The sequence below is a fragment of the Mizuhopecten yessoensis genome, unplaced genomic scaffold (assembly GCF_002113885.1).
Source record: "Mizuhopecten yessoensis strain PY_sf001 unplaced genomic scaffold, ASM211388v2 scaffold11013, whole genome shotgun sequence".
NCBI lineage: Eukaryota > Metazoa > Mollusca > Bivalvia > Pectinida > Pectinidae > Mizuhopecten > Mizuhopecten yessoensis.
This window is the reverse complement of record NW_018408835.1, coordinates 340313-356778: the sequence shown is the minus strand read 5'-3', so window position 1 is coordinate 356778 and position 16466 is coordinate 340313. Positions and strand designations below refer to the sequence as shown.

Sequence of the window (16466 nt, the reverse complement as noted above, 5' to 3'; positions counted from 1 at the left end):
CTACACCTTTGAATGCAGCTATCAGATCCGACAAAATGACCATATCAATTCACACTTTTTACAAAATAAATACAAAAGTGAGAACGTTGTAGCGCATAGTTTTCCCCAGTAGTTTCCTGTGTAAAGTAATACCATACATCAGCGAGGAAAACATGATACGTGTAAAATGATACTACCAATTTTGCTAAAGTACATTACATTTAAAAACAAGCCATTCGGATTTGTATGTCTCGGCTTTGCCCCGCTTTGACCATCAATGCACATGTCAAGTTTGGTTGGTCTAGCATTAACTTACACGTAAAAACTTCATGTTGATGGAGATGCTGACAAAGTCAATAGACTTATGGAAGGTATAGGCCGCATCCAGCGTCTGATGCATGGGTTGAGATGTACTACGTATACCTAGGAAGCATCTATGGTCCAAGTTTGGTCTTTACTTTTCTACTAGAGTGTATTTATTCGTGACATATATATATATGCGATACAATGTATGTAACTATATTAATCCAGTTATCATTACCTGTAACGTACGTCATTGAAAGTTATCATAGTAGTATTATCATTGTAATATACTATTGTTATGATTTCACTGTATCGGAACCTTACGATGTTGGTGTATTTCAGTGTAAAATGCTGTCTCTTATTATATATGTCTCTTTGTAGTACTGCACGAGCCTTCGTGGCCTCAAAACAATAAATCACGAAGCTTAAGAGCCATGGGCCCGTATTCATCAAACCGTTCTCAAGTCAAGCATGACTTCTCTGCTCTAACTCAGCTTTCTAATAACTTTCTTTAACAGTGTGGCACAGACAAAGAGTCCAATGTAGAACACGCACAGGGTATACGGCCTTAAGTCTATCCGAATTATTTCTCCAAACTATTGACATATTGTGAATTTCACATAATTTTTGAACTGGACAAGAAACGCGGCTTGAGCATGGAAACTGAGTTTGAGTATGAAAACGGTTTCCTGAATACAGACGCTGGTTAAAGGTAGAGGTTACTGAACCATTTCCTGTCTGCAAGAAGTACAGAGTATCTTATTATATCATAAGATATGTGTAATTAAAGACTCAACAATATATAATACGTTGAACTTAGAAAAATCCTTTAATACATGTATAGTAGACCTATGTTCCAAGTTTTCAATTATTCAATAATGTTGATCCAAGGGAATTTCTTCGGTACATATACCTGTGTAATATAAAGACTCAATTATTCAGAAAATGCCGAACCCAGAGAAATTAATCGGTATGTAGACATGTAAACTAAAGATTCAATTCTGCAAATAAAGTTGGTCCTTGGGAAATTATTCGGTAAAAAGAAGTTTTAAGAGTGCATATGCTCCACACATAAAGGTAATTGAATGCAGTATTTCGAATAACAGGATTCACGAGAGAAAAAAACAAAAACATTCTGGATTCCTAGAAGTACTTCATTATGTATTGTTTTTCAAAAGACATATTTCACAAAAAGAGAAAGAATACATTTAGATGACGAAATCAGATGGAGTAGAATGATGATTCTAATTTACAAACCGAGCTAGGGCTAACATTCACCTCGGGTTCGGACAAATAATTCATGTCTCTATTTAAGTCCGCAGACATGTTCGAGGTGTTGGATCAGATCCGGAAATTATTCAAAATGATGGTAATGTGCATAATGTAAACACCGGCACAGTGACGGAATAAATATTCCGGAACTTCAGCGACAGTTTACGGCACCGCGGCAGGTTAAGCGGGATATTGTCTAAGTCGCCGGCCATCAATACACCGTGGTTAATTTGCATTTTGATGATCCAAACAAATAAAAGACAAATAAGAAATTTCCTCATGCGTAATACAAGTTGGGACGTGAATGTCTGATATCCGCTGTGCGGCTGAATAGCGAGACTCGTGGTTTGAAGCGTGATTCCCCAACAACTGCGTAAATCACAGTATAGTTGGAGCTTATCCAGGAAAATGCGAATATTAAACATGTATTTTTAATAAAATTATTTTATGCATAATTGATTTTAAATTCCTGAGTACTTACTGTATATGACACGTGGCACTGACGTTGAAACAGAGTGCAACCGTAGCTCCATCTCAATCACAAACTCCTTCTTGAACGCATTTTGACTCCCCTCTTACCCTCCCCATCCTCACTCACACTTTCACTCCGTTCCAAACCCCGCTCTCCCTTTCAAACTCAATCATATCCCCCTCCCCTCCCCACCCAACCACACACACACATCCCCAACACCATCAACCCCTACATCCCCAACATCACCCAACCCTATCCCTATTTCCCTACACATCCCACATCCTCGCACACCCCCTTTCACGCCCCTACCATCCCTACTCTGCCGACACATCCTGAAAATATAATCTGTCCTTACATTTGAAGAAACCACAATTTCGAACGGGACCAAATATATTTGTACCAATCCGTAGAAGAGTACTTCTAACCTACAAATCGTCTCCTGGGACATTACAAGTCCATTGTAAAAACCTTTTTTATCAGTCGTAGGGAGACACGGCTAAAGTGCCCCTTTCATGTACGGTCCCGACAAAAACACAAAGTTCTGTCTGGAAATCGTCTTTTTATGAACAGCCTTCCGTTTTGTTCAGCTGCTATATAAATGTGTAGGCGTACGCCGACCTCCTTAATGCAACCAGGAAGAAGAATAGTTTACATTCGTAAGCGTCTTTCAACCTGAACACAATGGAGGCCTGTTTTTGCAGTGAAACAGGTCGTGCGTTTCTTCACCGTTGTCGTGTTTTGATCCAGTATTAGGGGTTCTGAAGTAGTGAAAATGCCGAGAGTTCGCTGTATAATGGATATGAGTTTTATTTGATCAAAGAGTTGGAACGCAGTGAACTGCAGCGATAGTCTCTTAAGTATAATACAGACAGTCTGTGTATATAGTCTCTTTATACTGGTTCTCTTTACAATGGACACGTTTTATGATGAGGAGTTTCTTTTTACATTTTCTCTTACATGTAACACATCTACACCTAAATACCGGGGATCTCTTAACACATCTACACCTAAATACCGGGGATCTCTTAACACATCTACACCTAAATACCGGGGATCTCTTAACACATCTACACCTAAATACCGGGGATCTCTTAACACATCTACACCTAAATACCGGGGATCTCTTAACACATCTACACCTAAATACCGGGGATCTCTTAACACATCTACACCTAAATACCGGGGATCTCTTAACACATCTACACCTAAATACCGGGGATCTCTTAACACATCTACACCTAAATACCGGGGATCTCTTAACACATCTACACCTAAATACCGGGGATCTCTTAACACATCTACACCCAAATACCGGGGATCTCTTTACACTTGCAGTCTTGTGAGCACTGTTTAGCTGTAATAGTTAGGAGTATTTTTTTTTTAGCACAAAGCCCTTCTCAAACACGCACACTAAAACCTACAATACGAACAGTACATTAAACAGTACAAATGCAGACACCAGTTTTGTCTGTTTCCGCTCAAACATTTCGAAAATGGTTTTAAAATAGCAAACGGCAGAGTCGTTTTCCTGGACTAATTTTCGAAATTTCAAAACTCGCGAAGAAAATCCGAATTCATAATCTCAAAATTTTATACTCGCGAAAATTAAACGATTATGCAGGAACATTATGATACAATGATTAAAATGTACGTACAGTGATTATAAGTGCAGTGCTTATAATCACAGACGTACGGTACAGCTTTCTTACGTGACCTCGAAATCAAGATCTGCGCTTCCTCCTTGGGGATCTGTTCTCTAATTTGTGATAAAGACACGTATCGACAATTGTACGTCTGCGAGATTTGCTTGTGTGGGAATGTTACATCACGCCGTTAGAGATGAGGGCGGACGACGGGTTTATGTCGGGGTGCTATTATACGCCGGTATTGACGAGGATGGGAGTGTAATTACAAACCAATATGAACGTCATTACTTCGACGCAGAATCTTTTATTGAAATCAGCGATTTTTTCATGTAGAAACTATGATATGATATACATGTACATGAATGAAGAATCCAATTGTATAAAATGAGTGAAATATTTCGACTCGGAATATCTCTAAAGTAATCAACTTGCATACAAACGACGTGATGGTATGCTGCAATAAAAACGAAACTTTTAATATTCGGAGTTTCTCTTCTGTGTATATCTGTTTCTAATTCTACCATATGTCATAGTCGTAACCGACAAAGATTTCTTCCCCGCTGAACAGTGTTTTCAAGTTGTGGAAAGACTGTTTTATTATCCATCAGCGCGTGACAGACCGGAAGTGACATATATGTGTACAAAATGTACGAACCTGCGCTATTGTCTGTGATCAGAAATAAGTAAAAATAATGGTTTTCGTATCACAAACCTTATACATTTTCTTAAATGAAAGATATATTGTGTAGATAAATGTAAAGCACCGTTTAATCGTGTAGACATTATCATAAGAAATTGAGATAATGACAATACCACTCCTCCAACAAAGAACAGTTGTGGAATTCGATCACTCAGTAATCTGATGTTCGAAATGCAAGTAGCTGATAAATCGGGTTTAGATTTTTCTGTTCTTGTCTCAAAGTGGGACAATAATATATTAGTCGGTATTTTAAATCCTCTAGATGCAAGATCTTACATGTAAATAATGATCATATCTGCAGTCATTTTCAGTCTGTTTACTTCTGGTAAAATATATTTTACAGAATATGTGAGTTCAGTCACTGAAGATGTTTTCATCATTCTGATTTACTTAAACAGAGGTTCCTTCCGTTATGTATACAAAATACAACATCGCCTCCGGATAAGATAGAGTTAACACAAGGGGCTCTGTTCCTCCTACACAATCGTCACACAGCTGTCTTCATCAAATAAATCCGATAAACTAGCTTTAGGATAACATGGAAATGACGGGCGATAACATCAGATCGAAAACAGTCAGGGTAGCATTGACCTTGGTTTTGTGGAGTTCCGTCATACATTTTCCGTTAATTAGCGCTGGTACCAAGAACCATGACAACTTGTTATTGTTCAAAATATATATATGTGTGTGTAATAAAACCGGTATTTATACACTTCCTGTTTACTCCTTGTTTTCTTTTCGGGGAGCCTGTCTCCGGTAGTGTTATCTTCCTGGAGAAAGGGAAAGTTTGATTAGCTTCGAATTAAGTTCTTTATTATTCGGAGGTTTTATCAATGGCAAAAAAAGTATTCATCGTTCTTGAAGCATATTTTCCATAAAGCGACAGAGAACAATTAATTTCCTTTCTTTCCACGAATTTTAGAATCAGGAGTGTTAATGTGATCCGAGGCAACATAAGTGGTACATCAGTTGAAAGGCTACGTAGAGTTCAGAGAGATAACGAATGCAGTTCCATTTGGAACCCTTTTAGCGTGATCATAAATCACATACGTCGGTGTCTTGTTTATCATGCAAATCAACTATCACTTGAACAAAAAATGACGTACGTTATACACAATATAAATATCTCATAAAGCCATACACATGCTTCAATTCGGTCACGTATCCGGACTTAATGAGAGTTGTACTAACAAGCCTTGAAAAACTGCAAGCTTTCACGTGTCGTGTTTCACAATATTTTCGTTATAAATAAGTATCCCCGTTCCGCTCCCAAAATAGGTAACTATGCATTCAAAACTAGTTTTTACGGAATAAATAAAGTCTTGATAAATCATTCTTAAAAAAACAACTTGAATATTACTTAATGGGGGAAAAAAAATAAAAAAATAAACAACCGTTTGCTAAATGTCGAAATGCAACAGACAAAACAAGGTTCAAACAAACAATGATGTCTTTGAAAACTTCTCTCTAACTAGCTCAGCTACTTTGTCAACGATAGTGTACCTTGCTCCAGATGCACCAGATATATCAAAAACCAACATTAGGGGCGATAACTCTATGAACGAAAACAAACTACTGTGGTATTTTCTATTATTTTACCTGCATTGGTACAGGGATCCTTAGACACGAGCTGAACAAAGGATTTTTTTATGATGTTTTAGACCGATATGACATTTGATACGTCAAACTTATGAGATTGTATTGGTATAACAATGGGTCCCTAACGAAGTTAACATTTGCGTCCGTGTTGCTCCCGTCGCGACCCCCAACTCCTGAATCAAAGACTACCGATCTGTAGGTGGTCTGTGTTGGTAGTCATGGTAATAGTTGTATCAAGTGATTCGTAAGACAATCGCAAATCATCAGGTTTTCTAATGAATAAATTGTGTTTCCGTGTGGACAGTCACAATAAGTCGGTAGTTATTAGTTTTATCACAAAGAACGGCGTCTTATCGGCTGTCAGCCTGTTCACTTTACATACAGGTTACTACTAGGGTAAAGTACAATCTAGTTTTGGCGGAAAAAGAAGAAGGATTTTGTAGAAATGTTACGAAACATTTTACATTGTAAACATACAGGGTAGTACTTGGGTAAAGTACAAGCTCGTTTTGGCGGAAAGAATAAGGTTTATGTACAAATGTTATAGAACGTTTGACATCGTAAACAAACAGGGCTCTACTTGGGTAAAGTACAATCTCGTTTTGATGGAAAGAAGATTTTTTTCAAATGCTATCAACTATTTGACATTGGTTAAAATACAGCTTTGACAATTGCGTGTAATGTACAATTTAGTTGTGGAGTTCAAATTAATGCGTTTATAAAAATGTCATCAACATACGACATGGGTTCAACCAGATCCGTGACAGCTTGATATAAAGTACACACGTACAATGTGGATTTTGAAGTAAAGCTCGACCTTTTCATAATTGCCAAACAAGCATGTGAAAATGTCACGGGTTCAACGGTGACGGTTCATTAGAAGTGCGGTCTGGCGTAAGCGCCCAGCGCAAGGCTCCTAACTACCCGATGACAGTCTTGTGTAATGTACAATCCAAGAGAAAAGTATTCACTAGAACAGGATGCGGGTTCGTCTCCATAGCAATCTTAGGCTGAATAGATCATCATCTATCAAAGCTGTCGCATCAACCTTCATCTAGATTTCCCAATGGTTCAGTTACAAGTTTTGAATATCGCGGGTACAGTATAATTTTTAGCTGTCAATAAACAACCTCGTCGAAAAATGACAGCGTTTTAATTACAAAACGTGCTGATCTTGAATAAAAAGACCACAGATCTAGAGGGTCAAAATTGTTCAAAACGTTAATATTTTCACAAGGGTTAAGGGTGAAGCTATGCATTCGTGCGCAAATGTTATCAAATGAGGATTTTCTTTGATCAACTGTTTTCGTTTGTTATAAGATTTGTCTTTTCAACAGTTTAAGCAATATAAGTTCAGTCTCCACTGCTGATATAGGCACTCGGAGGTCGTTTTATATGGTCTAAACAAGGTAGCAAATTAACACACAATATCACGCTATACTCACAAAAGTCGGCAAAGAAGACATAAACAAAAAAATATTCCTAGAGTTTGAATGAAGCAGGCATTACATTTTTTTACAAACTTCATTTCTTTCTACAGATCACAGGGATTTGATAGTTTGTTACAGCTTTATTTCGACCTAAACGAAGGTGCCCGGAGTAAGAAACATGTTTTAGGGGTTTAGATCAACTTTCGGCAGAAATGCCACCCCTCAATGATGATATATTGCTATTGATCATTAGTGTCGAGATTTAACATTAAAATGATAATAATAATTTTTAGTTTTAGTTTTCAAGCTAGTTAGGCATTGAACAATTTTGCCGAAATGAACTAGTTTATTGTATTCCCATAATCCAAAGTAAATCCACTTCCGGTCGTACGCTTAGAAGTAGCGACATAACTCGGTCATAACCGGTTGTTGACTCTCCTTCGCTCGGCCTGCTGAGATATACCGATTGTATTGTACGTCAGGGGCTTAGAGAACACGGGGACATGTCATGGATGTTTAACGTCACGAGTACTTATAATGTCTTAAAAGATTAACTTTAGTTTCCCCGTCGGGACAATACATGGATGCTCCTTACACAATTAGACGTTATATTGCACGCATATCTTCCGGTTTTCAATGGTTGAAACGCGGCGTACACTTATTTTTTAACATTTTGCGGCTATTCTATAACGTTCATCGATAATAATGTCACTTTTTGGGAATAACTGAAAACAAAACAATAGAAAATCACAGTCGAGTACACCATTTATCTGAAGCTAGTCTTGCGATTATCGAACGAGATGGACAAGAGCGTGACATCTGTTTCATATACTCAAAGACCTGTCTCGCGTTTTAGTTATGACTGAGCTCTTTGTCAACGCAAGATATATACTAGTATACCACCTGGCACGCACTTATATGGAAACAAATTTTCTAAGCACAAGTTTGTATAACATGCACATTTGTGTATGTACACTGCACTGCGTACATGTGTTGATACTTATTTATGATCCAAACCTGTTTCTTAGACAGTATTGACGTTATTTCATCGTTTTGCTTGTTTGTTTCTTTGGGTTTTTTTTGTTGTTTTTCTTTTTGTTTCTGTTTTTGATATTATCATCTTCTTTTTTCGTTCAAATGCAATATCATTATCTAATACTCGGATGAAATAGGAGGGAGATTGTACTACAGAGACAAAATAAATGTTCTCTCTCCTACATAAAACACGTGATTTATGCGGTTTGAACTTTTGTTTGAACTTAACTACTTATTTTTCCAAGCAATTGTTATATTTAGGTGAAATAAAAAAAGATATAAAAGTTTTCAAAATAAATATCGCGATTTTTTAAAGCTTTTAATCCAAATCGACTTTTGATAATTTAGTTTTTTTAGGCAAAATGTCGAATATTTGCATATGGATATACTGTAAAATCAGATATTTTCGTGGGGCCCACATTTCGTTTTTCCCGAAAAAATACCATTCCGTGGGTACATATATTTGTGGATTTCGAGTACCCAGTCACACGGAGTGCTTTATTTCATGCTTATAAATACTTCGTGGACCATTACATCATGCATGAAGGTTACCCACGAAAACAACGAAATATAAAATACACGAAAATTCGTGATTTCGCGGTATGACGAAGACCTTAAGTACAATTAAGTGATCGATATAATTTTTATCGGCCAATAGATCTGCAGAGTATTTGTTTACGTCCAGCAGCTCTAATTATGATTATATTATTATTCTTTTATTTAAAAGAGCAATCATTCTATACATGAAGTCCAGTTAAATTTTTTATTGAGATGACTTTGCAAAACTCAACGTTGAAATATTTTACGAACCACAGTAACACAACAGATTGGTTTTGTTTTGTTTATTTTTGTTTAACGTCCTATTAGCAGCTAAGGTCATTTAAGGATGTGCCTCCATGTGTGTAAGCATGCATGCGGATATGTGTGCTGGAGACAGGGTATGTTGGTGTACTTGCCTCCTTGTTATAGCGCGGATCTGATGGCGACTTTAAAGTGCTATCTCACTGAAATACCATGCCGGAGACACCCAGCACAGCATTCCGCCCGGTTACATTTTACTGACAACGAGTGAACCAGTTGTTGCCGTTCCCCTTAAATGCTGAACGTTAAGCAGGGAATCACAACTACCATTTTTTAAGGACTTTAGTATGTCCCGGCCTGGGAGAGAGAACTCAAAACCAAAAGCGAGGTGTTGCCAAGCGAGGCGCTAGGAAATAAAAGGTAGATAGAAGTAGAGAGAAACCATCAATGAATTCAAAGTAACCAGGTGGTGAGCTGGCGTCGTGTATCAATTGCGTTATATAAAACAAAAACGCCGAAATCCATTTGTTATTACCAAACAGATGAGAAAAAAAGTCTACTGTCCATATTTTACCCGGGGCGAATCAAACGAAAAGGACAAGTCGTCTCAATTTACCAGTACGAGTGTCAGCAGCTGCATGCCAGTGACAGATAATTAGAAGTTAGCCGCCATGTCTGAATTGCAGTATTTGGTGGAGATAGACACGAAGACGAAAAGACAATCATGTTGACTGGCGCTGACAGTGTTTTTAGAATGTGTTGCCAAGGACACAAATGTTCAGTTCTAGATTTTAATAAGCTTCGTTTATTAAATTACACTTACAGTTTACTGTTTTCTATTTTCCAACCAAGCTCCAAAAGTGCAGTTGTTTCTTTGTTTATGTCTGTGTTACAATGTAATTGTCTGCATCCAACAATACGTCTTATTAAGTTTTAATTTTTACTTGTATTTTAAGTTTTCATTTTAGTTTTAATAAGTAGGACAACACATATCATTGGATATGTTAAAGCGATAATGATGGTTGATGGAATCTCAAATCCGACAATCGTAAATGTTACTTTTAATAAATATGGATATATCAGCAATTAAACCAGTTAATATACGGAGAAATGTATTGTCCAAAACACGATTATCACTAGTACAATAACACCACTTACACCACTTAACTTAAACTTATTTTACAACGATTGCGAAACAATTTATATCATCTTATATTAATCACTCTTGTTGGCCAGAATTGCAGCGCGCAGAGGTCTTAATTTTGGAGGAAACCGGAATATCCCAAGAAAACCATTATTACCACTCTAGATCAAATTAAAGAAATATACTTCATACATATACAATCAAAATAAACTTTATATATTTTACAACAATAATGTGATAATTTGTCTAACTTATATTAATCCTGCTTGTTGGCTCGAAAGGAAGCGAGCAGAGTATCTTAATGTGGGAGGAAATCGGAGCGCCCGGAGAAAAACCCACGAGGTCGGGCAGGTGACCAAATACCTTTTCACGTCCGATTAGGGAATCGAACCCCGGCAGCCTTGGTGAAAGGCGAGTGAGTTATCCGATTCGCCACCCAACCAAAAATCCATATTTAATTAAATGCAAATCAGGAAAAGACGGTTAGTGAGCAGGGTAATGATCTGTTATGTACATGTGTGAAACGTTACAAACCACTGCATATTTTTCTTCTAAACAAATATTCTTGAAGTCATTTTATTCTCAATTCATTTTTGCAAAGACAGGACTCCGCTCTCGGGTTCCCATCTTCAGTCTACTGCGTTGCATTTCCTCATGACAGAATAAACAAGTCTTTCTATATTTATTTTGCTATTTCATTAGTTCCTGACATCAAACATAAGTATGATAGACAGTGGTGTCTGTACTTTAAAGATCTTCAAAAAGTTTTCCGATAGCAATTTTAGCTTTAGGCTTCTATGTAATATTTTTTTTATCTTTAATCAAAGAATTACTCTGAGACCACAGATATACCTAGGATACCATGACAGTTCAGACGGGCTAAGTCGTGTCATCTATTAGCTGGCTCTCACAGGAGTTTGGTTCTGTCATGAAAAGATCTATTATCTCGAAAACATAACCCTAGTGTTTCGTTTACTTATTTTGTGTACTTGCTTTGATTTTTGTACCCTAAGACTAGCATGAACACTAGCTATGAATAATTACGTTCGTTTGTATTGAAATGACGTAATACAGATGAAGAGTGGGTGCGTATTTAGTTCAGACAACCTGCATACAGAAGGTAATCCATGTGAAGACTCATATCACTTGCTCGGTGTCTGTCCCCTATACACCCAGCATCGAAATCTATTAATAAGAGAGCTACACACTTTCCGTGATGATTTAACTTTTAACTTGCTCCTATATGGCGATCCTTAATTCAGCAATGATGAAAACACCTCAATTGCAAAATCTGTCCAAAATTATATCAGCAAATGCAACCGGTTTTGCTGAATGTGATCATCTTTCTCTCTCTATCTCTCTCTCCATATCTCTCTATCTCTCTCTCTCCATCTCTTTCTCTATCTCCTCTCTCTGTCTCTCTCTCTCTCTCTCTCTCTCTCTCTCTCTCTCTCTCTCTCTCTCTCTCTCTCTCTCTCTCTCTCTCTCTCTCTCTCTCTCTCTCTCTCTCTCTCTCTCTCTCTCTCTCTCTCTCTCTCTCTCTCTCTCTCTCTCTCTCTCTCTCTCTCTCTCTCTCTCTCTCTCTCTCTCTCTCTCTCTCTCTCTCTCTCTCTCTCTCTCTCTCTCTCTCTCTCTCTCTCTCTCTCTCTCTCTCTCTCTCTCTCTCTCTCTCTCTCTCTCTCTCTCTCTCTCTCTCTCTCTCTCTCTCTCTCTCTCTCTCTCTCTCTCTCTCTCTCTCTCTCTCTCTCTCTCTCTCTCTCTCTCTCTCTCTCTCTCTCTCTCTCTCTCTCTCTCTCTCTCTCTCTCTCTCTCTCTCTCTCTCTCTCTCTCTCTCTCTCTCTCTCTCTCTCTCTCTCTCTCTCTCTCTCTCTCTCTCTCTCTCTCTCTCTCTCTCTCTCTCTCTCTCTCTCTCTCTCTCTCTCTCTCTCTCTCTCTCTCTCTCTCTCTCTCTCTCTCTCTCTCTCTCTCTCTCTCTCTCTCTCTCTCTCTCTCTCTCTCTCTCTCTCTCTCTCTCTCTCTCTCTCTCTCTCTCTCTCTCTCTCTCTCTCTCTCTCTCTCTCTCTCTCTCTCTCTCTCTCTCTCTCTCTCTCTCTCTCTATCTCTCTCTGTCTCTCTGTGATAAGTTGTGAAAACTTGTGTCCAATTATTTTGTAAATATTTATTTGCAATAAAATATGTTTAAATCAACAACGTACAGCAGAACTCCGTTGGCAGTAGTTATCCTACATGTATATTCCGTTAGTTTACCGAACAATAACTAAGGCTTTATTTCCCTTTGGTCTTTCCCTCCTGGTCTTAACGTTGTCTAATCATCAATAATCTGCCGACTTTATCACAGTTTGACCTAAACGGACTCCATTTCGTGCTGAAGGGTCATTAAGCTTATTTAAATAATGCAGACGACTTGTAATTACAAGCCTTGTGATACACATCGTGACTATTAGGTGGTAAACGGTGCTTGCCTTATCATTCTACGCTGCTAAATTTACACATTAAGTTATATGTTAAAACATTTCATTTCAACAAGTACCAAAATTAATATTCGAGACTGTCGCAATGGCCAAAATGGTCCAATGACATATGTTATTTAGCAATACTTGTCATCAGAGATTATCGTAAAAAACAACTGTGGATAGTTTATAGCTGCTTAATCCTAAAAGAAAGATTCCGCCTTTATTATTTATGAATCATAAGACGCTTATCCTTCCGAAACATATGGTCTCCATTTAAAACTTTCCTTTGATCACATTTTGTGAGTTCAAACTATGATTTTGTTATAACCTCCGCATTATCTTGTTCATTTAATTCAAATATTTGACTGTACTCTTTAGTGGCCTATTGACTTAGAAATCTTTAAAAACAAATGAAATATCTAAAAGAAAGACTCCATCTTTATCATTTATATTTAAGAAGCCTCGCTTTCAAGTGTTGTCACATGTATTGATGACGTAACGTTATGTCTCGATATGACTGGAGTCTCGTTAATGTTATACACTCAGAATCTATATTTATCCTGTCAAATCAACAAATACACCGTAGACGTGACGTGTAAATGTTGCTGTTTACAACATTTTAGCTGCCTACACATCATCGAAATGAATATTTAAGATAGATTACAAGATATTGGAAATAACGGATTCATTACAGAGAAATGTCAGCCAGCCGTTATAACTCCTGTGTACCTTAGGCTTCACCGAGTTGTTGACACCACTGTTTTGATATCCAGAGTTTAGTTTCCCCCCACAACGTTTACCTTAACGTACTGAACATATTAACAATAGGAATTCCAGCTCTGAACTGAACTTGGCACGGCGGCATTCAATCTCAGTACATCTGCTCTAGCGATATCGAATCGACTTCTCCAATCCAATCCTTCACAGGTGTGTCTCCCTTTAAAGCCTGAAAAAGACCCGCTTAACACCCGCTAGGGGGGGGGGGGGGGGGGGGGGGGGGGGGGGGGCAGAGATAGCCTTGTACAGAATGGAGTGATATAAGTCTTTACAATAATATGACGTCACGTCATCAATGCATTGACGTCATGTGAACAGTAAAAAACTATGGAAGACAAACCTGGACCTGCTAAAAAAACATAAAATGTACCTGGGTAATGGCGGCGGATTTGTGAGTGAAGCAGGATGGGAGAAAAACAACCAAACACACCATCAAGATAGAGAAGGGGTATATTAATTGAACAGGAAATGTTGATTGCTTCATAGAGTTCTATTTTTTTTGAAAAAAAAAAAAAATCCGCGAAAATAGCCCACGAAATTACTGGTATTACATACTATGTGTCATGGCAGTACATATTTACGAGGAAAGGGAAAGCCGGGAATTTAAATATGTTTTAATAATCCGCGAAAGTAAAGGACGGCAAAATGGAGATTTTGACAGTACTTGCGAGTAGTTTGTCGCTAGCCAGGGAAGTCTAGAGTTGTTTTATGTGAAGTGTAGAAAGAGTTATTAGTCCAGCACCATTCTATATCGTATGTACTGTAAACGTATACAAACACCTCAGTCAAAGATATACTTGTACTGAGAGATCCTGAAAGCAGACATGCTGTTAAACAACCATGAAAAAACAAAATACATTCATATACATTTCTGCTTCAGTGAAAATTCAAAGAACCTACCTCCAAACGTATTTCCTACTTCTTCCAGCAGTATCGTCCGAAGATCCGTTTTTTCATCTAAACGAAAATAATCCTGTTTAATTTCCCGCGCTTTTTCAATGATGTCGTAGTGAATAGCTTCCACGCACAAGTGACAGAAATCCTCGAAAACGTTTGCGTGTCCCTCGCGATTGTACAGAATCTTCAGAGATTTCCACCCAGAGTGTCGAAACAACTTAACAAAGAAATCCGACAGGGAGTTGAAGTTCACCGGACCCACTCGGGTCAACTTTGGATATTGTGACTTCCGGTATATAGCAAAGTCGCGTGCCATGGCGCCACCGGAAATTAAAGGTATATTCCAAAATCGTGTTTGCCTAGCAACAGGGGCCACGGCATAGTCACAAACTGGACCAAAGAATGCGTCGACCTTTTTGTTGATATAGAAATCTATTGCTTGGTTAATTCCCTCGGCGATGGAACACTGCGAGTTTGCGTACTCTACCGAAAAGGTGAGATTTTCAACAAGTGTGTAGTTGTTGCTAAGTTCGTCTATTGCCATCTGTATGGCAGGGGTCACGCGGTCAATAGAGAAGATCCTGCTATTGTCCGCGGGCAATATCGTCGCGATCTTTACGACAATAGAACTCACAGAAATCACCATACAGAACAAGGCAATGCAAACATATGTATGTATCTGTTTGGGTTCCATGATTGGAAATAATCCAATCTATACACTCTTCTGTATAAGACTCTATGACATTTCAATTTCACAAGGTAGTTATATACTGAAGTTTAGCACTGACGAAACTATCAAATAACAGAACTTGATATGTTTTGATATAAAACTGATCTTGGTCTATCGCAATATGAGCTTTTTACTATGTCATTAAAGACGGCACAGCTTTCATTTTGATACCTAGATATTGACACCGTGTTATTCTACTACGCAGTAGAGATGACATCTATCACTTAATATAGATGAATATGGTTCAAAATCCGCCAACATATAAAGCAAGGGCTGGTCTTAGAACGCGCACAATACCTAACACAATTTTACTGAAAAATACAGCTGTTAAACAATTGTGTACGAATAAACACTGACCTCTATGTTGTTGAGATATTTCTGTTATATTAATTCTTAAATTTACTTTGGTAGGCTGTCAATACTTTATTGGTCGTCCGATATTTAGATAGCTATCATTTTGCAGCTGTCGCCAATCAGAGCAATGTCGTAAATGTTCCACAACAGGTTATAAAGTTATAGATGTATATGTAATTCGAGGGGTCCAGTTTCTATTGACTTTAAAACAAATACACTCGTCATGCCTGACTGATCTGGACAAATGTATCTAATATTTCCCTGGTCTGTGTAGTAAGCATAATCTACAGATCTATGTCGACGGTAGTAAATCCACGTATGTACCGGCTATCGTAAATCCAACAGAATCGGCTACAATCAACACATATTTTATTTGCTCCAGAACTTCTGACGATATTATTCCAGTCCTTGAAAGCAAAACAGAAATGATGAATATCTTTATAAAGATACCGATGCTACTTAATAAACAACGAAGTGAATATCATACATTGATGTCCCATATTTATATATATATATATCTACCTATTGGCAACACATGTGGAATGTTCAAAAAATATTCCTGATGTCAAAGAGATATTGTGGAAATTCTTGCAAATATTACATTCAACTCACAACTCTTTCTTTAAATAGTATCGAGATGAACGTTCTGACAACGATTACGGTATAGATGTAACTCCTGCTGTTGCTGTATCGTGACAACATTACCTTATACTGACAACACCTGTTAAAGAGATATCGTAAACATTTTGACACAACTTACCCTATCCTAACGGTTTGTGTTAATTTAGTATCGTTAAAATTATGACAACTTACCCGATACTGACTATTTCCGTTCAAGAGATATTGTGAAAATGTCAAGAAATATCGTGAACAT

The 16466-nt window shown here is 37.8% G+C and overlaps 1 protein-coding gene across 1 annotated transcript; it reads right to left on the bottom strand.

Moving 5' to 3' along the window:
• Positions 1 to 14470: 14470 nt before the first annotated feature.
• Positions 14471 to 15485, bottom strand: LOC110464606 (atrial natriuretic peptide receptor 3-like). The gene has a single exon (XM_021519917.1). It carries the CDS (start codon positions 15200 to 15202, stop codon positions 14471 to 14473), a length of 732 nt encoding a protein of 243 aa, XP_021375592.1. The 5' UTR covers positions 15203 to 15485.
• Positions 15486 to 16466: the final 981 nt, after the last annotated feature.